This window comes from Zonotrichia leucophrys, chromosome 13 (genome assembly GCF_028769735.1).
Source record: "Zonotrichia leucophrys gambelii isolate GWCS_2022_RI chromosome 13, RI_Zleu_2.0, whole genome shotgun sequence".
In the NCBI taxonomy this organism is placed as follows: domain Eukaryota; kingdom Metazoa; phylum Chordata; class Aves; order Passeriformes; family Passerellidae; genus Zonotrichia; species Zonotrichia leucophrys.
In genome coordinates, this window is record NC_088183.1 from 8,102,995 (window position 1) to 8,126,300 (window position 23,306).

Below are 23,306 nucleotides of genomic sequence, written 5' to 3' on the forward strand. Positions count from 1 at the left end.
AGACCTTGCATTAACTCCACAGATTACAGCTGGCATTGAACAGAGGTATAAGTTATGAAGCAAATATAAAGGAGCATCCATTTCCATGTATGATTAAATGCTGACTCAAGGTAGTGCAGTATTTTTGATCCCCTAAGTTTAATAAAATTCAGGACAGGCAACAAGGAGTCGCAGACAAATTAAAATTTATTGAGACAGACAAAAATGCAACTATTTCAGACTACAGTTAAGCATTTACAGTTAACCAAAGGTAGCAAAATGCTCACATTCCACTTAACTCCTTATGGAAAAAGCATTCAGAATTTACTATGCAGTTCTACTTACTATGATAGTCTACATCCATCTACAGTAGGGACATCGAACTGAAACACGAAATATTTGGATCTCTCCTTACAGATCTACACATTGAACAGTAACAGACATCAACAGCATTGAGAAAAGTATAAAAAGACCAGAACCCACCTACTGTAGAAAGGGCTTTTTGATGTGTAGGAACTGTACAAGGCAGTCTGTGGGTGGCAGGGTGGGACACAGGAGGGGCTGCAGGGAAGCCAACAAATGGAGGGAGCGAAGCTCGAGCGGCCTGGGCTGGGTCAGGTGCTGACCTTAGATCTACATCAGTTGCTGCTTGAGGGAGAAAAGGCTACAAAACTCCTAATATCAAAATATTCCCATGCCAGAAATGTACACTGAGACTAACAGACTAGGCTGGGGAGGCAAAGAGAAGCATTCACTAACAAACAGTGTTGTTTTAAATATAAACTTTACATCTTCAATATAAACTGTAGAATAAATATTAAATAAACAGTTCAAATGGTTAAAAATAATAGTACAGAATAGCTTAAAAAAAAGGCAAACTAAATAAAGAGGATTCTTTGTGTTCACAGCAAAGGCCAGTAATGACCAAAAAAAGTCCAGCTGTGCTGAAATCTGAACTCAACATTTTGATTTAACTACACTAGTTAAAAGGAACATAAAGCAATGCCTAACAGTACCTCATAGACTGTAATTTGAAAAGAAAATGAGATTAAAAATTGGTTTGTGTTTCTAAAAGAATGAGACAACTCTGATTCCATTTGGTTTGTGTCTCTAAAAGAATGGGACAACTCAGATTCCATTTTTGACAATGAGAAAATGTTTGGAAGGTCACTGACTTGATTCAGATGGGAAGTAAGTCTTGCTTAAAAAAAAAAAAAAGGAAAAGGAAAAAGAAAAAGAAAGGAATTGAATTAAATTAACTTTGAAGCAAATTAAATCCTTTACAAAGCATGAAAAATGGAAGGGGCTTGATCTGGAGGAGCACTGATTCTTGGTAGAATTGCTGGTTTCTTTATCACTATTTCATTAAATAGAAGATTTTCTTAATGCATCTCCCCAAACTGGACACACACACACATACACATATGCACACACATATTTGTGCATAAATGCATATATACAGTCACACTGAGATATACATGTGTATATATAGGCTGCAGGTCCCCACCATGGGAGGATGCCAGTGGATCACAAAAGGGCTTTGTTAAATATCTTTGCAGGATTTGGGAACTTTCTCTCAAAGCAATCCAGACTCTGAGCTGCCCTTCCAAGCAAGCTCCTGCCTGGCTGGACCCTGGGATTGGGCACAGCTGCCCTGCCCAGCTGCCCCAGCCCATAAATGGCACATTTCCCACTCTGGCTGGAGCCAGAAGAACACTTGCATGAGTCAAAGAGGTGACTGGAGAGTGGGGGGGTGTGCCTGCATCCAGGCCAGCATGCCTACAACAGTTTGTGTGTGTCTGTGTGTGTTTCTGGGTGCTGGGGATGAGCTACCAGAGGCCACCTGAGCCAGCCAACCCTTCACAGGCTGTGCTGGGCATGGAGCTGTTTCACTGGGGCTATTTCACCACTCCATGTTTGAGCTGGTGAGTCTGAGAAACAGTAATTGGTTTACAGTTAGATATAAAGCTCTGATTTATAATTCCAGCTCTGACTTGGAAGCATCTCATGTAAAAGATCACAGCCAGGAGACCACCAGTGGGTGGTGCTGCCATGTCTGCACATGTAACCTCAAAGATGTTCACATTCCCTTTTAAAGGTTTATTTAACAGCTTTAATTTAACCATTTTGCATGTTTACACGGGACACAGCCCCCTGCAGCCTCAGACCTGGTACTGCCTGCAAGGGCTCAGAGTGCCAGGCTTTGCCCTGGGCAGGAGAAGGGATTTGCTCTGTGACCTTTGATGGAAGGCACAGCCCAGGATAATCTGTGTTGGAGGGACACAGGACTGCCAAAAATCCCCTGGCTCTGTGTGGAGAATGAGTCCAGCCAGGAGGATCAGCATAATCTGCTGATTGTGGAGCTCAGACTTATGGCAGAATGAAATGGCAGCTCTGTGCCTCAGGCAGGTCTTGCACAGGACAGCACAGCCAGGCCCAGAGAGTGTGGGGTTAATCAAGAAAATACCAGAGGAAAACTAGACAGGATGTTTGAGAAGGAACCTACTGACTGTTCAATTGCTTCTCACAAAATCATATTTAGGGAGACAGAAATGCTGGGTTATCTGCTCCTCCTGCAAGTTGGCAGGATTTCTGTGAAAGGCAAATAAAAAAAGTGTGCATATGTGTCTGTGTGTGGTGCAGCTCATGGAAAATGATTATTAAATATATTTTTCTAAAGCTATGGGAAAACCAAAGGGATTTATTTGAGGCAGGGCAGATTGCAGGCCTTTTGCAAATGACTGTGATGGCAGATTTTTGGGAGGATGCAGGGGCGTGAAACAACAAATTCCTCATGGTTTTACACATCCTTCTGCATTAATAATGATTATGTAGGCTTGCTCTTTGTTCTCAGGTCATTGATCTGGATAAATAGGAAATAAAAGAGGAGAAAACAGGAGAGCCCCTGCAGCACATGGTACCTAAAAGGAATTCCACTTCTGATCACATCTGAAAGCAGAGGTCCTACCCAGAGGGCTGCCAGGCAGGCACTGGCTTTGGAGAGGGCTGAGAGCCAACATCCCCAAGCCAATGTACCTAAAAACTGACTTCTGCCAACCTGTGTGGTATTTTCCAGCTTTCAACTAACTATGTAGACAACCATGTTGTGACTCAATGCTGTCTCCAACTCTATATCCACCATTAACTCAGAAAAAAAAATCTAATTAGTTTTTGTTATAAAAAACACATTTTTCATTCTGCAGAATAACTCACTGGCCAACCACAGGCTCTGCTAAAATACTTACACCTGCATCCTACTGCAAGAGTGGGGTTAAGGTTCCTCTCACTGCTTCACAAAACAGCAAAAAACAATAAAAGATCACCACAGCACATTACTGCATCTGAGAACTGCCATGGGAAAGGACACTGCAAATAATGTAATGTCAATATGCTCTGATACAAGAGCTTTGAATATATGGGAGGTATTGAGGGAATCACAGATTGGATTTTAATTCTATTCTCTTTCAGGAGTGTGCATTACAAGTGTGCAGCCACACTGAGCCAAGGGGTTTTGCTTTTGCAATATCACCACCTAAAGCTGCTTTTTTGAACAGGTATCTGTATGAAATAAGGGACAGTTCCTTTTGAGGGCTGGTGTCTTGGGCAGCATTCTGGCTTTGGGAGGAGGGCTGCTCAGTGGAGAACAGAGAGCTCTGAGGTGTGTGAGCTGGAGCAGAGCTGCCTGTGTGTTATCAGGGACCCTCCTGGTGCAAATGAGCAGATGAGGAACAGCTCTGGGGGTGCTTATGGTGCTACAAATTCACCAGATGCTCTCCCCTTAAACACCCTTGGTCCAGGACAGCTGCAGCATCTCTTAAGATCAAGAAGGTCCTGTTCCTTTATCAAATAAAGTGTCAGTGAGCTGATTCTGCCCTGGTGGGAGTTTTGCCTTCAGTGTGAGCTGGACTAAACCTGTTGACTCATGCTCAGGGAAAGTCCTGACAGTCCTGGGTTTTCCTCTGGATTAAACCCCTGGTACTGGGCAGCCACTGTCCAAAGATACTTACTCTTCACTGGGACATTATAAATACATACTGGAAAACGAGGCACCTACTTTTCCTTCTTCATGAAAGAAAAATATTTTTCTCATATGATCCAGGTAACAATTTATGTCACAAATTCTCTGACATGAGAGGGGCTTCTAAGCCTTTGTATTGTTTTTTTTTTTTTGAGCCCTTTCCAGGATTCCTTCACAAGATGGATTTCATAAGTGGTGCAAATGAGGATTAAGACACGAAATGGTTTTGAAACAAAACTGATTGCCCCTGTGGATAGAACAAAAATCCCCCAAACCAACTGAACAAAAGCTGTATTCCAAACAGTCCTTTGCTGGAAAAAAAAAGTTGTCATCCAAATTAAATTGGCTATACAAAATTAAACTCAGTAGAGAGGGAATTTTTGTGCCAGGTACTCTCAGATACAATTGCAGAGATATGATGTGAGTTGCAATATTGTGCAAAACGTGAGTCCTCATCATGATGGGCACTACCATATATAACCAATTTCATCATCCTTATCATCATCTTCATCTTCATCATCTTCATTAGCTGCTCTTACATGAATCTTCAGTTTCCCTTCTTTGTCTTTTTTTGTTGCTTCAGGTTCCTCTTCCAAATCATCCAACAATACAACAGATCCACCACTGCCAAAATCCCCTGAGGTTTCTTGCTCTTCTTCTGAAACAGGTGAGCAGGAAAGGTCATTTCCTCACAGAACACCAAATTCCACATTAATCACTATCATTGTCATGCAAGCCACTGTCATTTGCAATGTTATTTTTTAAATTAATTGGTTCAACTTTCATGAAACAACCTTAAAATATCAATTTTCATTCTGAACCGGGAAAAATACATATCTATAAACTCTGAATTTTTTTGCATAAAACGCCCCCTTATGCATTGTCTTCCTGCTAGAGGCTTGACTGGAAAATTCCAGAACATGTGCATGCAGCCCAGAAAATCATTATTCCTTTGTAAATACTTTCATTCCATCACTGCTCTGTGTACCATGCTAAAAAACCCAAAAAAGTGGTTTTATTTGAGTGCATAAACCTCACTCTGCAAATATAGTTATTGAACCTAAGATCTGTGATGTTACTCTGGGCATCCTGGACCTTCTAGGTCTCTGTTACTTCTCAAAAAGGAAAGCTGCACTCAAAACCATCCCTGAGGCACTCTGAAGGACTGTAGGTGACATCTTCCTTGTCTGGGCACAACAACTAATTGGTGATTTCACTTATCTACACAATATTGTCCTGTCAGCAGTTGTATAGGGCTTGGCTGCTAACGCACACAATTTTACACATTTAGGCCTTCCCTTGTCTGGAAAGTTCCAGTAGGTGTGCATTCCAGAGTATATTGAACAATATATTTAATAACCATGCAGATCAACCCCAGCTCCTTAATTTTAATATCACTAACTGCACTTACCAGGCTTGTAGCAAAAATACCTTAACAGTGGTTATTGCCTGCTAACTTGTGCTGCACCCCTGCTGTCCAAAGGACCCAAGAGGGCCCCATTTGTGTGTGAACAGGAGAACAGAGGAGCACTTTGAACTGTGCTACTCCTGTTTTCCCTCTTGTCATCATCCTCGGTGGTGGCACAGCAATGGCAGGGTTACAGCAGTGTTAATTGGCCCATTGTCTGAGGAAAGCAGGTCATTACTCACCACAGCTGACTGTGCCTTGCTTTCTGGAGCCAGCTATCTCATTGCCATACTTATCAACACACCAGCACTGCCCCGTGCTGCCATGGCACTGCGTGGCTTTGTAATAACCTTCCTCATTGCAGCGGGGGATGAAAGCACCTGAATAAAATATAAGGTGTGCTCAGTAATGCAATCCTCTGCAGGAGCAAACACACACACAGGGTATTATGAACTTAGCACTTATACACATGAAGATCTTGACAATGTTGGCAAGGAAATACGTGTGATTATCTGGTGCATGAAAGGGCGAAGGAATTATTTCTGGTGAACTCTTTTCAGACAGCCTGGTCACAGAGTATAAATGTTTGTTCATATCCAGCACACAGAGGAGAGTGTCACACAGCTCTAGAGAGAGCTTCAGTCTGCCCTGAATGATTGATATTCCCACAGAGCCTTTTCACATTTAACTCCTGGTTTTAAAACTTTTCTTCCCAACTGGATTATTACCCCAACTTCATTAGTTCTGCATTTCCCTCCATTTGCACTCCTTCAGTGTTTATCACATGAGTCTTTCCACAACACTGTAATTATCCCTGGAAGGTAGCTGCCATCTGCTTGCTATTCATACTCATCTCAGGCACATCCCCTGACTTACTGAGAGCTCCCATGTATAAAAGAAGAAATAATGCACAGGCTTTACAGAGAGGGACAACAGGATCTGGATCAGTAAGTCTTAGGATTTGAAGCCCAAGTTTTGTCTCACAATAAAACCAATATATTTCAGCCTTGTAGAGTGTGGTTCATTCTGGCTTCTGCAGAGAGGGAAACTCTCAGGAGAAACCTATGTTATTGTTCCCACCATTTTCAGCAGATACAGCAAATGTACTTCAGTATGAAAAGCCCTCTTGTTCTTGGAGATGAGTTAGCTTTATTCCCACTGGAGGTCAGTACATTCATTTTTCCCTTCTTTGTCAATTGCTTCAATTTGAAACATGACATAAACACCCCCTTGCCCCCAAATTTCTTGTCTCAAACGATTTTTGAGAAAGTGTTTTTCTTCTTTGTCAAAGATACCAGTGATTTACTGGTGGTTCAGTAAAGTTTTTTAACTAGTTCCATGTGTAGCATCTATTCAGACAGCACATGTGTCAAAGGGGCCACTTCCACTACATTTCTCACAGGAAAAGATGAATGAGAAGGTGCTGCCCAAATGTCACCAGATTTCCTATATAAAAGACATAAAAGTGGAAGTCAGTCAGTCTCACGCACACAGAGTGAATCTGAAATTCACACAAAGTGAATCTGAATATCCAAACTCATTGCTCTGCAGATCTTGTCTAAAGTTTGAGTGCTGCTAATACAGATCTAGCAGATGAGAAGAGAAACCTTTGAACATCTGCAGAAATCTTTGTTTATCAGAGCAGTTTTGGAGACCACATCCATGAGCGGGAATATTTTAAATAATGTCAAAGCATGATCTTATAGCACGTTTGCTAATAGGAATCACCATTATGTTCATGTACAAATGAAAGCATGCTAGCAACTATCAAAGATTAATTTTCACTATTTATAAGACAATAGTTTTAATAACAAACATATGTATTTGCCTTGGCAGGTTTTTGTAAGTTAATAATCAGTGTTCAAAACTTAATTTCAATATCAATTAGGAAAGATATTTTTTTCATATTTTTTTCATATTTATGCTCATGTCCTGCCTCTGATAAGCACTGCAGGTGTTTATCAAACCATGCACAACCTTGGGAGAAGTGCTCAGGTGCTGACTTGGAGCTGGTGTAAATCAGCACAGCTGCACCCACGTTACTAGAGCTGCCCTTTTATATCTGATCAACATCTGGCTCCAGGGAAGGATCAAAGGGGGATCTCAGGGGCATTACAGGGTGAGCAGAGAACAGCTTCTGCATTTTAAACTGTCTCATGCTTTCTCTTTTCCTAGGGCAATGCAACCTTTTCCTTCTTTCAAACAGGCCTTTTTGCATAGTTTCACTGTTTCTTGTAAGGTATGAAAATGTTCCATGCTGCCTATAAAAGCTTTAGAAGATTTAAAAATAAATTGTGGCCCAGGCTCAGTGCCAAGATAACTGTGTGTGGAATAGATTCACACTTTGGGTCACAGTGAAGAGTGGAAGGTGCTTTTCCTTCTGCGTGGGAAATTCGTGCCAATTTGTATGTAACACTGGAGCTTTAAATATTTATCTATGCATACTAATGTCCCAGTATTTGCCAACCCTCAGAGGGAGGATGCAGCATGTCCTGTCTGATGTGTCAGGTGCAGGTGATAATCTGGAGAGGATAGAGAGTGGCTGGGAACAAGTGTTGCACAACGTGATGATTCTCCCTGTGAACTGTACACAAATGTACACAAATCAGCCTCTCTGTTAGAAATGAGCTGGCTGCAAGCTCTGCTATCCTGAGCATGGCACCCAGACAGGCCATTTGCTGGGTTTGGCATCAGGGAACATCTGCAGCTTTCCTCTCCAGAGGTTCCTGCACAGGCAGTGCTTCCCACGAGGCTGGACTCACAAAATGCGAGTCCCTCCCCACAATCTGCCCCAAACTGCTGAATCCTGCCTCCCCATCTGCCTTTGCCTGGGAAGGGTTTAGTTATTCCACACAAACTTGAACAGCACTGTTGCATCTGTATCCTCTCTATGGACCCAGACCTAGACCCTTTTTTTTTGCATCATTTCCTTATCTATATAACACTCCCCTTCCTTAGAGAACAGGAGGAGAATAATTATATGCTAAAGATAGAGGTAAAAGCCTGTCAGAATTAAGTACTAGCCTGCACACAGCTCCTGGTATTAGCTATTATATTAGCTGAATCCACAGGGTTGATACAGGAGAAAACAGTGATGGGAGCAGAAATTTATTACTTTAGTGGAGTGGGAGAAGCATTATCAGGCTGCACAGTTGTATGCTCTAAAAGTACAGTCTCTGCAGTTAATTGTACTCCAGATAAATCTGGTAGGAAAAGATGAATAGAGCTGTTTACTTTTTAATTCAGTCTCCTGGGATGCTAGACTTCATTTGAAAGCCTCCAAATTCAACATATCTAATGGCAATGGCTTTGAAGTACTTTGTTCCAACTGTCATGTGTTTTGAAAAATATATAGAGAAGGAAATATCAAAAGTCATCATTTTTATCAATGGATACAAGTTAACAAAAACATTCTTCATGCTAGTGCCCAAACTGTAAGTGCTGTGCTCTCTATGTCAGGGTCAGAGGAGGAAAGAGAATAATTAAATATTACTTTCTCTGAAAATACTCATCTCCCTTTTCCAACTTTACCATTGCTACCAGTCATGTGTATGTTTGAGCTTCCATTTCAATGATTTTTCAGACAGTGAAGAGAAAAGACAATGTTTTCTGCTGTATAAATAGCTCTGATATCAAATTAAAATCTCCATGACATGTGTCATTATGCAGGAAGACTTTCAGGGTAGGTGAAGCAAAGGGTTCCTCTTTATATTATAATTTTCTAGCTTGTGGAACAACCTGTGCCTGACACCTTGATTTGTTGAGCTTCACCACTTTCATTCTTCTTCTATTTTTTTTTTTATTAATACAGTTGACTAGAAGTTATTTGTGCTAAGGGACCATTCCTACTGCTTTTACTTTGTCATTTTACTCCTGCTATTGTGCTCAGACCCAGTGACATGTGCTACAACCACCTGCATGTTGAACTACCTGCAACCCAGGCATCATTCTTCCCACACACCAGAACAAACTACTTATGTTTCAACCTAGATGACATTTATTGCAGGTAGAAAATAACAGCAAAGCATAAAATAAGTATGGGATAGTCAAAGCTATCTGTTAAGAACTGGGCTTCTTATTCTTTTAGGTGACTTTGAAAATCATGACGCCCATGAGACAGAGAACATTGTGACTTCTTCTGCCACAAATGCGGAATATTTACTGAATGGAGCACACATATCCCAAGTGATCAATCCTCCCTTTGCTCCCACAGCTAGGAACAGCAGGAGCTGTGACTCTGAAACACCCTAATCTTCATGTGAACTTGCTATGAAAGGATGATGGATCTAAACCACAGTCCCTGTGGCCTTTAGGAATGTTTATTCATTTAAACCAATGAATCCAGGTTGGGATTGTTCCAGGCACCAGAACCTTGAGCCCAAATGGCTCTGGGAGAGGCAGGATTTGGCAGAGCTGAGCTTTTGCAGGGTGTGCTGGGTATGGAGGAGCAGCAGGCTGAGTGTGGGAGGCACGAGCAGCCCTGCAGCAGAGCTGAGCACACCCTGGGCTGCAGCTGGGGATGCTCTGGGAGCCTGACATGCTCTCCATGATGGGGCTGACAGCTGGGCTGAGGTCAGCCACTCCTCAAGGGTGAAGTGCAGGGCTTGCATCTGTCCTGCTGTGCCTCAGGGGCTGGGCTCCGTGTGCACAAATGTGCTGGGACACAAGTTTTGGTAAAACACCAGCACAAAAACACCAGGCCACACATCACTGGCTGATTTTAGGGTAGGGAATTAGTCACTTGAATTTTTTTCAGTTCAGCAACCTGATTTTCCAGCAATTAATTGGGAAAATGCCAGATGGGGATTTATTTAAACTAATTTTAGATATCCATCAGAGTAAGTCATGAATCAATTCAGGCTCCCAATAGGCACGAGAGGGAGGGACAGGCATGACCACATCTTACAGCATGAAGCATCCTGCAGGCTGCCTAAAACGAGGTGATATGAATTCCTGTTTTCATATACACACAATATACTGAAATATTTTAAAGAGTAATTAGCAAAATTGAACCCCAAGGAAAGCCTGCATTGTACCATAACTGGAGGAGACCATGAATGCATTGGCTATGCACCTTCAGTCACCCTTCAAAAATGGGAGCCTTGAGTATCAAGCAGCCTCCCAGTTCTTACTCTGACCTGTGAGGTGATGAAGGCAGTATTAAGCTCTGTGCAGACAAGGCTTTGCATTTCTGGAGAGCTGTAAATTAGCTCTGAACCCGTTGCCATGCTGACACCTGTTCTGTGTGTTGCTATCTCATTATTTGTTTAATTTCATAGTGTCAGGCCTACGCTCCGTGCTGCATATTCCCGACTCAAAACATTAGTCTCTAATTGAAAAACCATTACTGCATATAAAGTTACAATAATCACAGAAGCTTTAATTAGTTGAGCAAATGAATAGCAAGTAATCGAACTTACCCAACAGACTCTTGCCTCTACTTAGCTTTTGAATTCTATTCATTTCATTCTGGCAAGGAAGACCTGAAATATAATGTATAAGAATCAGTTTCCAGATGGCACGGGACAGGCTCTGTAATGACTGGCTTCACTGCTGACATGAAATGTGGGCTACTGTACACCTGGGACTGAGAGAAGCCCATATGCTGGTATGGTACTGCAAAACAAATTTATATCATTAGCTCCACTAATTAAAAAAAAAAAAAAAAAGAAAAAAAAAGGCAACACACTGTAGTTGAGAGTAGTGTTTGGGGGCCATTTTAATTGTTAAATCATTCTACCTCTCTTTTCACCAAACTGACATCATGCCAGCTCCCTGATTTATGACTTGCTAATTGGCTAAATTCTGAGTTAATAAAAGAGTAAATTCTTGAGCTTTCTGTCAGCAATAGAGCTTATTTCTAGACTGTGTGCAGGGACACTTACTACTTTATTTGCTTTAATGATCAAGGGATGTTAACATAGTTCACCTGTGACAATAAACATGGTTCCAGAATGCCCTTCACACTGGTGCTGGGAAAAAGGGCTTTCAACACACCTGCCTGCCAATGAGCAAACTCTACAGGCAGGCCCTGAGACACAGGGAGAGCCAAACAGCTCCTGTTTGCATTGCACATGGCCCAGCTCACCTCCTGGCTTCTGGAAGCAGTAGCACCACTCGTTGTTGGAAAGCTTCCCGTCCTTGAAGGAGTCGCAGGAGTTGAAGAGCGGTTTGACACACGGCTCGTACTTGTCCAGGTAAATGGCACTGATCTCCGAGGGATCCAGCAGCAGGTCATAGTTCATGTCGAGCTTGTTGAACATCCAGCCTAAGGAATCCTTACAGATTGGTAGGATGCTGGTGTCAAATCCTGTAAGAAGACAGGCAAATATTCCCCAGCTGAACCCCAGTGTGCCCCCAGCACAGGAACCACTCTAAGGTGAAGCCCTGCCAACTTTTATTTTGTGGCTGGACTCTGAACACTGAGCTGACTTGCCCAAAGCAGAACAAAATCCTATGACTGAACTCACTGTGTAAAGCTTAAACTCAAGCACAGCTACAAACCAGAGCACTACTCACACTCTGTGGGAGCTGTGGGGTAGAGAGGGCTGAGGTTCAGAACTGGTTTCTGTAATTTAAAGTTATCTCTACTCAAAAAATTCTTGCGTTTTAATTTTCTTCAGTCCTCAGTCCAAGTGTCTTGGCCTGGTTCCAGGAAACTGAAATGTGATGAGAAAAGGCTGCATCCACCATATTTTCAACCTAGACTGTATCTGAATGCAATTTAAATCCTGTTTCCCAGACTCGTTTCTAGTTGCCTGATCACATTCTTTCCTGCTGTGCTCTCACCTTCTACCTCTCATCCTTGCTTTTCACTTTTCAAAGGCCTGTCTGTGGTTTGTGACAACAAACTGCTTTGATCTGGACTGTGAGCTGTCTGGGGGAGAGAAGAGGTGAAGTGTCTCTGCTCCTCACATCACTCTGAGGGCGGGCACAGCCTCAGCTGGAGCTGCCCATGCTCTCATATGCTGTACCAGCACCTTGCTGCAGCAACGCAGGATTCTGCTTCTCCAGCGCTTTGGAAACCATCACCATCATTCATTTTAATAGCCCAGATTCTTCAAAGGCTGCTGCAGCAGCAGTGGTTATCACAGAAAGCCCAAGTCATGCATATAGATACCCACTGTGTATATGAGAGACACGTTCCAGGATCCTGCAGTCTCCAGAAAAACAGTGGTGTGGAGCACTATAAATCCACACTGTCATGGTATTTTTTCAATGCTTAGACTAAATTCCAAGTTATCTACAATATAAGGAAGTATATTTGTAATATAGAGATAATAAATCTGATAACAAGGGTATTGGTTTCAACCAGGACTCAGAAACATGAATGCATTGGTTGGGGATTTGCAGGGACAGAGGGCTCCTGACACCCCTGGTGCTCACACTGCTCCAGCTGGGAGCAATAACCTGCCTGTGCACTCTCACTCTGCTTTGGGCCATGTAGAGAAGCCTGATGAGCTTTTTCCTTCAGCTGCAACTTTCACTGAAAGAGGTTAGGCTTAGCTTTATTTGCTGTATGTGTTCCTTTCAGGATGCTGCTTTGTTGAAGTGAAAGCTGAGATGTTGCTGGAATCATGCTGACAGTTTGCCCAAGCTCTGCACCCTACTTGCTATTTTAGGCATGAATCCAAAGGAGAGCAGGGCTTTTTGCTGGAAGCTGAGGTTTTTGTATGCAGCTGTGGCTGAAGGTTGTCAGTGACACAGAGGGACAATCAGAAGGGTTAACTAATGGGAAGGTTTGTGTCATTCATAATACATGTTTCTCTAAGGAAGGAAAAAGGTAAAACCATTTCCTCAGGGCTAGAGAAGCTCAGAAAGGGAAGAGAGAAATCATGCTGAACATTTCATCACATTTTTATGCTGTTATCTCCCATAACATTATCTAATCATGTTTGAGCACAGTGAAAAAGAACAAGGCTGTGTGAATAGATGTAGGGGGGAGCTGCTTGCCTTGCTGAAGCAATTAGAAATATTGGCTTCAATTATTTAAGTCATCTGAAGAAGGCAAGCAGGATCTGGTCACTGTGCAATCTTTTGTCAAGTGAAAGGATTTAAGATTCCTCACCTTTGCCTTTACAGAGCAACAGGAGCAGGGCACCCAGTCCTGTCCTGTGCAGGTGTTTGGTGCCAGATTCCCCAGCCCAGGGCAGGTTAAAAGTAGTCAAACAGGCAGGGGTGGATCATTCAACTGCAGGGTGGAGCTGGGATCAGCTCCAGCTATCTCAGTTTAACAGTTTTCAGGAGAAAAGAGTTAGTTTCCAATGTCTGCTCTTTTTCTGCACAGATGCTCTCTCTGACAATGGACTTTACATGCTGTGGTGGCACTTAGTGCTGCAAAAGATGAGTAACTGCAAGGTGTGCTGTATCATCAGTTGAGTATGGTATGTGTTGGACCTAATGGTCCCCAAAGTCATCTCTTAACTGGCAGGGACCAAAGCAGGGAGATCTGGAATGAGCTTGCCCCTACAGTGCCTATAGATTATTTCTGAGTCTTGTTGCCCTCCCTGTTGGGAAATCTCCACGTGTGTGTGCAATGGGGATTCACCACCAGCCTGTCCTCAGCACAGACCTGTCTGAGCAAATCACCAGCAGTGACTGCAGGGAGCACGAAGCTGCTCTGGGACACACCAGCAGGGCTGGATGGGAGATACAGCTGGGAAAGGTCATTGAGAAGACAGTTAATTACATTAATTGAAGAGGTTTTGATTATAATTTCTTATTAAAAAGGGAGCTTTCACAGTTGTGACCTGAGTTCCAGATTAGATTCATTAAGAGGCTGGTTTACTAAACAGTGCTGGATTACCAGACAATGTGGCCTGGAAGTCCTTAAATATGGAAGTGGTAGGTGTGACAGAAAATCCTTAGCTACATGGTTATTATCAGTGGAAAGTTAATTCTTTAATTGTCCCCCAGTATGTTGTTCAAGGTAAATAGCAACTCCACTTCATATTGTCTCCTAGTAAAAGGTACTGTCCATAAATTGCATCTGCAGCCCAAACCTAACAACCCTGGATGCTCTCAGCACCCAGCACCAGGAGTGAAAGCCAAATGTCCCCTAAATGTCCAACACAGGCTCTGATTCATGGCATAACCAGGGCAGCTGATGGAAAATGGCTTTTGGAGCTCACTTACCTTCACGGGAGGTCACTGTGCTCCCAACAGCCTGGTGAGGACAAGTTGACTGAATTAACTTCTTTTTAAACTCTTTTGATATACTTATCTATAAATATGATGAAATTTTCTGGATGAAACAAACCCCATACTATAATCCTGTGAAGCATTCAGTGCTTGGTTAACAGGCTGGATTTCCAGCACAACAGACCCAGAATAAGCAACCTCAATGAGAACTCTGCATTTTCTGTTCATCAGCTCAGTGCTGCAGTGCCTCTGGTGAGAAGCAGGAGGATGGTGCAGGCTCCACATCCCTGTTGGCTCCTTGGCAGAGGCTGCCCACACAGATGCCAATTAATGTCAGCTGAGGTGGTGGCTGCTCTCGTTTGGACACCTGCTCACAAGGACCTGGACTAAGACCATCTTGTTCCTCTTTGCAACTGACAGCTGTTCAGCATCCTGACAACTTTCATTCACTACAGAGCTGGAAGGAAATCAAGCTGGTGACCTACATGTAAAAGTCTCTCATCCCAATAACACAGAAAATGCTCCACCTCCTCTGAACTAAAATGGAATTAAATTTCAAAAAGTCTTTAGGTGAAAATCCTTATTAAAAATAAACACACCTTCTGGCATGAAAGAATTATTTTCCCCCTTCAAGAGTTGACTTACATCAGCCATTTTTTATTTTATTAAAGCATATTACAATTAAATTAACAGGGGTATAATTAACCTAATTTCCCCCATCGCTTAAAATAAAAGAAGAAGAAGAACTGTTCCCCAGAAAAAAATCCTTTATATTGCATAGACCTCTAGTAAAAGAAAAACAACACCCACTCCAACCAGGGAGACTATCTGGATACAGTATGGGGATGTTATGAATTATCAACAGGCTCAAGAGCAATTTGAATCTGATCTTGCTACCTAATTAGTTCCATTATTTCCCTATGTCAAAACATGTCCCTGAGTTTCTTACATCACTTATTGAGGAGATTTTAATTGCACAAAGCCTTCAGAAGACAAAGTACCTGGCCCACAGTGCTTTGCCGGGATCAGAGAGCTCAGGGAAAGAAGGTTTGAAATCTAAACACAATGATCTTCCTCCTCCTTTTCCTTTCAAGAGACTTACAAAGAAAATAAGGAGGAGTGTACTTTTTATTCCTTCACCTGGGGGTGAACATAATACACTCAAAATGCTTATTTACACTCACACTAACATCTTGAAAATTAATGTAGCACAGAGAAATCTCTGCTGGAAAACCTTCTCTGGACAGCTGATGTGTCCAAGGCACTGGAGCCACAGCATCCCACCATCTGCTCCTTCCACTGCCACGGGGGCACATCCAAAATGGATTATTTGGGGATGTTCAGGCCTTTTCAAACCCTGCAGGCACAACCAAACCAGCTCAGTTTAATGAAGGGAAGTGTGTGGTGAAGAGGGAAACACAGGCTGAGCCATAAAAAAGGGCAATGTGTACATCAGAGTGTGGGTGTCCTGTGTGCCAGGACTCACAGACATCCTTTTCCACAGCTTGGGTATGTGAACTTTGCTTTGAATTCTGAGCCCTGTTTAAGGTGTCTTTCATTTTTACAAATGTTTGAAGTTGGAGAGAGCCAAATACTGCTGTCCTCACCCTGTGTGTATTTTCAGTGCCACCAGGGAGAATGTGAGCTGCAGAATTTGGCACATGCAGATTAATTCATGAATTCTGTTGCAAAACCTCAAAAAGAAAAACAAGCCCAAGTTTTGTGGCATTTAAAACTGGCTTAGGTATCTAAACTCATAAGTTTCTTTCTTTTTTTTTTAAATTGATATAGAAGAAAATAAGAAAATGTAGAAAATGTGCCAAACTAAGTCAACAGTCTAAAAACGAACATTGTTGAGATCAAGCATTTAAAATCATCAGGCAGCCTTTCAAATAAAAGCTGCCAGGAATCAAACTAAACTAAAAAGAGATAACAGCTCCTCTGTGAATCAGAGCAAACACTGCAGAATTACCAGGAATGTTTTTCTCACTGAAATTGCTTAAGGAAAAAAAAAAAAAAACAAAAAACAACTACTCAACACCTTTAGGATTTGGTCTCTGGCAAGGTCACCAAGAGAATGTCATGAATCATCTGCATGAAAACATCCTTTTGACAATCTGATAAAATGAGATTTCCTATGATTCTGGGCCTAAAGGACTTCAAATAAAGTTTAAAGCCTCTAAGGCTTTCTGTCATGGGGTTTGAAATGAATTCACATCTGGAAGCCATGATTAGCGGTACATCCAGTTGCTTTTTGCACTGTGGTTCAGATCCTCTGCATGAGAATATCTTTTTTTGGAGCACTGTTTCAGAAATAAGTAGGACATACAGTTTTAAAGACACTGACTTTGTTGCAAATACTGTGCAAAATAAGGGACACATGAAAAAAGATCATTTACACAGAACATGACTTGTTTCAGCACAGAGTTTTAAGATGTGTGGTGGAATTACTGGGTTTGTCTGTAGTTTTGAGCAATACTGCCCATGGTATATTCTCTTTAGGAAGAGCTAATCTGCTGCTACCCCAGCTCAGATGTAGCAAAAAATTGTGGCTGTGGAGACCTGGACCAACAGAAAATGCCCACCCTGATCTGTTGGGTCTGCTCTGGTGCCCCTGTAGCCTCTGTGGTGTCACTCTACAGGGACACCAGCTGGAAAAAAAACATAAAAGCAGCAGCTGCTGGACCCTTCCAATTCTGGGCTTGGACCCTGGCTTTAGACAGCTCACCCCAGAGAATCAGTGAAGTGAAGTGAAGTACACACCTAGATAAAACTTGTGCATCCTGTATTGCAGCCCAAGGGTCCACGTGTTTGGGGACACTGTTTGAAAGAATTAATGAGTCCTTACAGAAAGTGAATTTGCATCTGCTCTCTGATGAGCATGACCTCTTTTAATGCTATTGTCTGAATCCTTCCCCTCCCTGGTGGCTAAATGACATCAAAATCAGTCATGTTGGCTTAACCCACAGAGAGTAAATGTCCTCTAGACTGTTCATATTCTTTCTTTCTTAAAAAAAAATGCATCAAAGAAGGCAAAGATGGTGTTATTAAATACCCAGGACACAATGGGCTCCAGCTTTCTCCACCATTTAACTCTTCTAGCTACACGGCTCAGATGTGGATGTTTTGATTATTCTTTTCCCTTACATAAACTGTTAGCAGGAATTTTTAAAGTAAAATCTAAGTGAGTTTTTTCCAACATTTGCACCATGTTCCCTACGCTTGTATGCCATATTTTCATCTTATGCCACTGACATTATGTCAGCAAATGCTTGGTCATAAAACTGGTGTAAGCAGAGACCAGAGTCCAACCTCAATAAATTATTTGGATGCAGCCACGTTGAATTAGAAGGTGATGGAATTTAACTGTACAGACACAAACTATACCACAATAATTAACCCCAGTGCTTGATAGAACTCCCTGAGCAGTTTCAGTTCCTCATACAGGGGTGTTCTCCATGGCCTTCAGACATTTATTTGCCTGATTAACTTGTGAAGGTCTCTCTGCCTTTGACTGCCAGTTTCTAGGGCAGTTTGGGGCAGAGAGAGGGGACAGAACCACTGCAGCTCCTTCAGAAAGCAGCAGGATCAGGACTCAGGTAGCTGCTTATTCACTGGTACCTGCCTGACAGGATGCTGGAGCAGTGCTCAGTTAAATTCCCAGGTTGGAAGCTCCTACAACACCCAGAGTTGAAGGGGAAGGGGTTTCTTACTGCCTTGTGCTGTCTCCGAGCTCGTGGGTTTGATGACACGATTGGCATCCTCGTGCAGGGCTCCAAACCAGTCCTTCAGCCTCGAGGCCAGACTCCTCAGCTCCTTGTCTGTGCAAGCTAGGAGAGAACAAAGCAGCAGGCTGAGCCAGGGCCACCAGGGAAAAGCCTCTCCCCAGAGAGTCCATTAGGAAAATTGTGTTTATGGTTGTAAAGTTCTCCTCATTAAGAGCTCTGAAGGAAAAAGAGAAGGTCAGGGAAAAGGATGCAAGATAAAAAGAAAATGTAAGTCATGCTGAATTTTAAGTTCTGCTCAAGTACTTCCTTGGAAGCTGACACGAGTGGTGATGGAAGAAGTGCCATGCAGAGCTCCCTGCCAGTTGGCAATTAGAGCTATGTGACTATCTAACTTAAATGTTTTCACCTTTTAGGATTTCAGAGAAAAATATCAGTCAAACAGATGGGGAGGAGGGACATCCTTGCCTAGACATGCTACTCGAAAAAGATGCTAGGGATAATTTATAACCACATTTGGCTTTGTATAAGGCTATTATCACAGTAATAGAAAATATATATACTTATTTATATACAGAAAAAATTGTTATGTTGCTCTAGTTCTACTGCAAGTGAGACTCTACCACCTCTGAAGGTTGTCAATTCCATTTTGTTAACTTGGTAAAGCATTTATTTTCTTATAAATTTTACCGAGAAGTATCTAATTTTCCCAGAAATTTCTGCCAAGAGATTAATGTTCAGCTGAAGCAAATATTTTTAGGGAAGAAAGCTGCATTAGCAATGAGTTTCTGTCAAAAAAAATATTCTTATTTCTGTATCATGTTTAGTGCTTAAAATTGACACGCTCAGGCAATTTTATTATTCCTACTGTGCACTCATTCTACATTTTAAATGACATTTCTTGAAATACAGAGCAAGACTTTATGCCATAGAGGCAGACATCCTTCACAGTCACAATAAGTCTTCTCCATCTCACTGCACATTATAATATCCCTCCTTCCACCTTATTGAAGAAAATTGAGTTCCACAGCTCTCCCAAGTTTAACTCACTGCTCCAATGACAAGGAACTTGCTGATATGTCACAGCTGTTCTGAGGATTTGTTTGTTTTCACACTTTAGTTTGGGACAGGAATAACTCTGAAGTTAAAAATAGAAATTATAGCCTTTTTTAAATTTCAGGAGGAGAAAAAGAAAAATTCCCCCATTTTTTTTTTCTGTAACACTGAAAGGGTTTGATAAATTTTCCTATGAAAGATAGAGATATGAAGATCAATATCCCTCTAAAGCTGAGTTCAGGTAAGGAAAAATCAGGTCTTAAACAGAAAAATCCCATCAATGTAAAATAAATGGAGGACAACACAATACTAATTGTAAAGTGGCCTACCTTGCTGAAAAAGCTACCACTTTATTTTCTCACTTGAATTAACATCATATTTAATCATAGTAAGCTATCTTATCTTTCCAAGTTGGGTGAAAAAAAAAAAAGAGAATTTATTCATCCAAGAAATGAATAATATAGTTTTATTGTGCAAACCTGATACTTTAAATAATCATGGTGGCACATGGAGGCCAAGGCTGGAACTCTGGACTACAAACATCCATTCTTGTGCCTTCTGGACAGGTACACTGAGCTTACAGACAGTCAAAGCCCAGGAAAAAGAAATAATAATAAAGAAAACACCTTCTAGAGCCATTTTCCTGATTCAGATTTGTGTACTTCCAAACACAAAGCCAACCCCAGACACCACAGCAACCCAAATAAAGCCAAATGCTTTGGGGGACACTGGATTTGCTCCCAAATGGAGGGCAGGAACAAGGAGCACCCTGTCCCCAGCCTCAGCACCCTGCAGGATGCCCTCCCCAAATAAAGTCTCTAAAATAAACCTCACAAAGTGGTCATTTGGTGTAAACTGCATTGACTGGGGTAATTGGAATCCATGCTTTTAAACTGCAATACAAACCAGGATTGAATGCACAGCATGGGTGGGACAGAAGTAACTAATGAATGGTAAACAGAAGTAATTAATGGCAAATCAGACTTGGAACAACTTGTCTCTATAACTGAGCCAATCAAACATGTCAGGGTCTGTAAAATGCCATTTCTAATGAAGCCGTTACAGATTTTTCATGTTTGGAACTTTAGCCATGTTGAGAAACAGCTTTTTTTTGAGGGCAGTGTTTGAGAGTGAACCCTGGGTGAATTTATTGTTTTTGTTTTTGCTGACCACAAACCCTGCAGATTTCCTTTGGAATTTGATCTGAGGCATGATTGACAGCAAGCCCAGAACTGGAGTTTTCTGCGTTCTGGATAGATTTTCTGTGAATAAATGAGATATTCCTTGAGTATGCTGCTTAAGGATGATTCCACAGTGAGTATGAGGTTGAGATTCTCTCTTAGGACTGCAGTCTTTCTTCACTAGAATAAATACTGTTTCATGAGTCAAACAGCAGCCAACTTTGCTATTAATATGGAGTGAGTGAATAATAAATTTCTGACCAAGACTTCAAAAATTTAATGCAAAGTTCACTTAAATTTCTATCCAAGTATTTAATGCCCTCAATCTTACTTTCTCCTGCACATTAAAATAGAGGAAACATTCTTTTATTTTACATTTCTTGCATTAAATTTTATTTTAATGCTACCATGCCTTGTTAAAAATATCCTGCCTTTCTACCCAATGGAACTGCATTCCATTTTTATTTATTTCATTTGAATTTCATTTCATGTTAATTTACTTCATTATCAGAGGCATATAATAATTTTTTTTTTTTTTGTTTGGGACACATTTGGGACAGGACTTTCATACAACCAAAATCAGTGCTCTGGCACCTAGGAACCAGAGCACTCAATGTTTTATTTCTGGTGGTAGGGCCCATTAGTTATATATCAAACAATTAGCTTGGAGGAGCCCCTCATCTGAGATCCTTACATATAAATTTACATTAGTAGAAGTTATAAAGCATTTTTAAGAACCCTCTTCATGAAAAATGCAGTGCAAATGTACCTCTTCACTATTAATAGAAGTTTCAAGTCACATTTCTCAGATAAGAACAGGGCTGTAGGAGGAATGGATGTGATAATGGGTCTCTTGCTATTTGAAGATTTATAAGGAGAGAACACCGGGGTTGCAAACAATATGGATATTGACATGACTAGAAGCACTGATTTGAAAATCCAGCCTGAAGAGAATCACCAAGGGAGGAGACTCTGCACAGCCCCTCTCTCACAACTGGAACCTGTCCAGTCAACTGTCAGCAACCATTAAAGCTCTGGTGCTGTGAAACAGACCCAAGTGCACACACATGTAAATAGGCATTTTCACTGGTGTGTGTCTTCTCTGAGATAAGAGACCCGGGCTTCAATTCATTTCCTGCCCCTCTTAAAGAGAAAACAACCCACACTTCTTTACCCTTGCTATTTTACTGAATCTGCTATCAGCCCCTGTGTAACATTAATTCCTGGATCCTCCCCTGCTGATGGCTGTGATGATCTGCTCAGAGCCCATGGCTTTCCTGAGAGCAGCAGGCTGGGATGGGAGCTGCTGCAGCCAGGGATGAGGAGGAAGGCAGGGAAGAGCTGGGTAAGAGCTGGGTAGGAGCTGGGTAAAGCTCCCAGCCTGAGCCCAGAGCACAGTCCCTGCCCTGGGGTGGCACGGGGACCTGGAGCAGGGCAGAATCTGCCCCTTCTCTGAGTCTCAGCAATGAGAATGCAGGGGAGGATATGAGAGCTGCTGGACCCAACAACATCCTCAGATCTGCATCTGCTGATGTGACAAATTATCCCGCAGAAAGTGATTTATTAACAAGAACCCAAAGTGCAGATTTATTCCCGAGGGTGAAGCACTTGGTCCAGCAGTTATTTATTCCTCACAAACTGAAAGCACTGTTGCTAAATACCTATTTTCACCAAGCAGAAAGCATTAATCTGACCTAATGGAAAGCCATTAGCATGCTGTAAAGGCTCAGGCTTTTATGGGCCTGCTTTTGTTATGGACTTTTGCAGCTCTACAGATACCAATCTATATACATTGGTGGTGAAAATTAGCAGTATAATATTTAATTTCACTCTTTCAGATAGGGACTTTCAATAGTACTTAGTGATAGAAATCAACATGAAAACTGAACTTACCTGTAGATGTACAAGATTAAATCAATACTGAATCACATCCCATTTCTACTCCAGTCTAGCAAAGCAATATTGCAAAATCTCCATCCACTAACAACATAAAAACCCCCAAACCTCACAACTCCTACTGCAGTGAATTCTAAACAAAACTTAATACTTAGGAAGCCCATTCCTGCAGGATCATATTAGTGTCTCACCTGCTGCTGGAATATTCTGGCTAACAAGAAGTCCATATCGTCCAGGAACACGTTACAGTGGTGTGGTACACTATCTCCCAACAAGCAAAGTGTGCAACCAGATTCACAGAATGTGTACAAAAGATTTTGTGTCATTTGACTTTCCTGGCATCTCTCTGGCATTGTCTGTTGCCTTCTCACTCCTATTGTTCTTATTCTAATAATAATTCTTACAAATACTACTACCAATTACTTGTAGAGTAGTATTACTAAGAATTCCAATTCCTATTCGTACCAATTACTTGTAAAGACACTGATTCATATTATTGTTATATAATACTAACTAGTCTGTAAGGTAGAGATTGAGGAGCCCTGAATGCCAAAGGGACGCACCCCTGAGAGGTGGAACAGCTTCCACTGTTTCTGTACTGTAGAAGGAAAGAAACTGCAAATGCAGAGAAATAACAAAAATTAAAAAAAAAGAAGTTGGAGCTTTAAAAAAATGCATATTTAGTTAGTTTAGTGAGGTTAGTATTCTTCCCATGCAAATTAAATCTTCAGCTTGGGGACATGCCACTTCTTTTTAATAACCTGCTTAAGGATGCAAATGTGCTGCATGGAGCAGAATCAATGGGCTGTGGTTGAGGTGACCAGCCACAAAACATAAATAAGAAACAGAAACCTTTGCAAGAGAGCCCATGGACTGAGATACTTTTTATTCCCTGAGCACCA

The 23,306-nt window shown here is 41.7% G+C and overlaps 1 protein-coding gene across 1 annotated transcript in view; it reads right to left on the reverse strand.

The window, feature by feature from the left end:
- Positions 1-168: 168 nt before the first annotated feature.
- SPOCK1 (SPARC (osteonectin), cwcv and kazal like domains proteoglycan 1) overlaps positions 169-23,306 on the reverse strand; it is a 265,333-nt gene continuing 242,195 nt past the window's right edge. The window contains exons 7-11 of the mRNA XM_064724567.1: positions 18,260-18,376; positions 11,494-11,715; positions 10,826-10,888; positions 5,648-5,785; positions 169-4,655 (exon numbers count right to left, since the gene is read on the reverse strand). Coding sequence (XP_064580637.1) covers positions 4,465-4,655; positions 5,648-5,785; positions 10,826-10,888; positions 11,494-11,715; positions 18,260-18,376 — 731 coding nt within the window. The 3' untranslated portion in view covers positions 169-4,464. The remainder of the gene's footprint in view (positions 4,656-5,647; positions 5,786-10,825; positions 10,889-11,493; positions 11,716-18,259; positions 18,377-23,306) is intronic.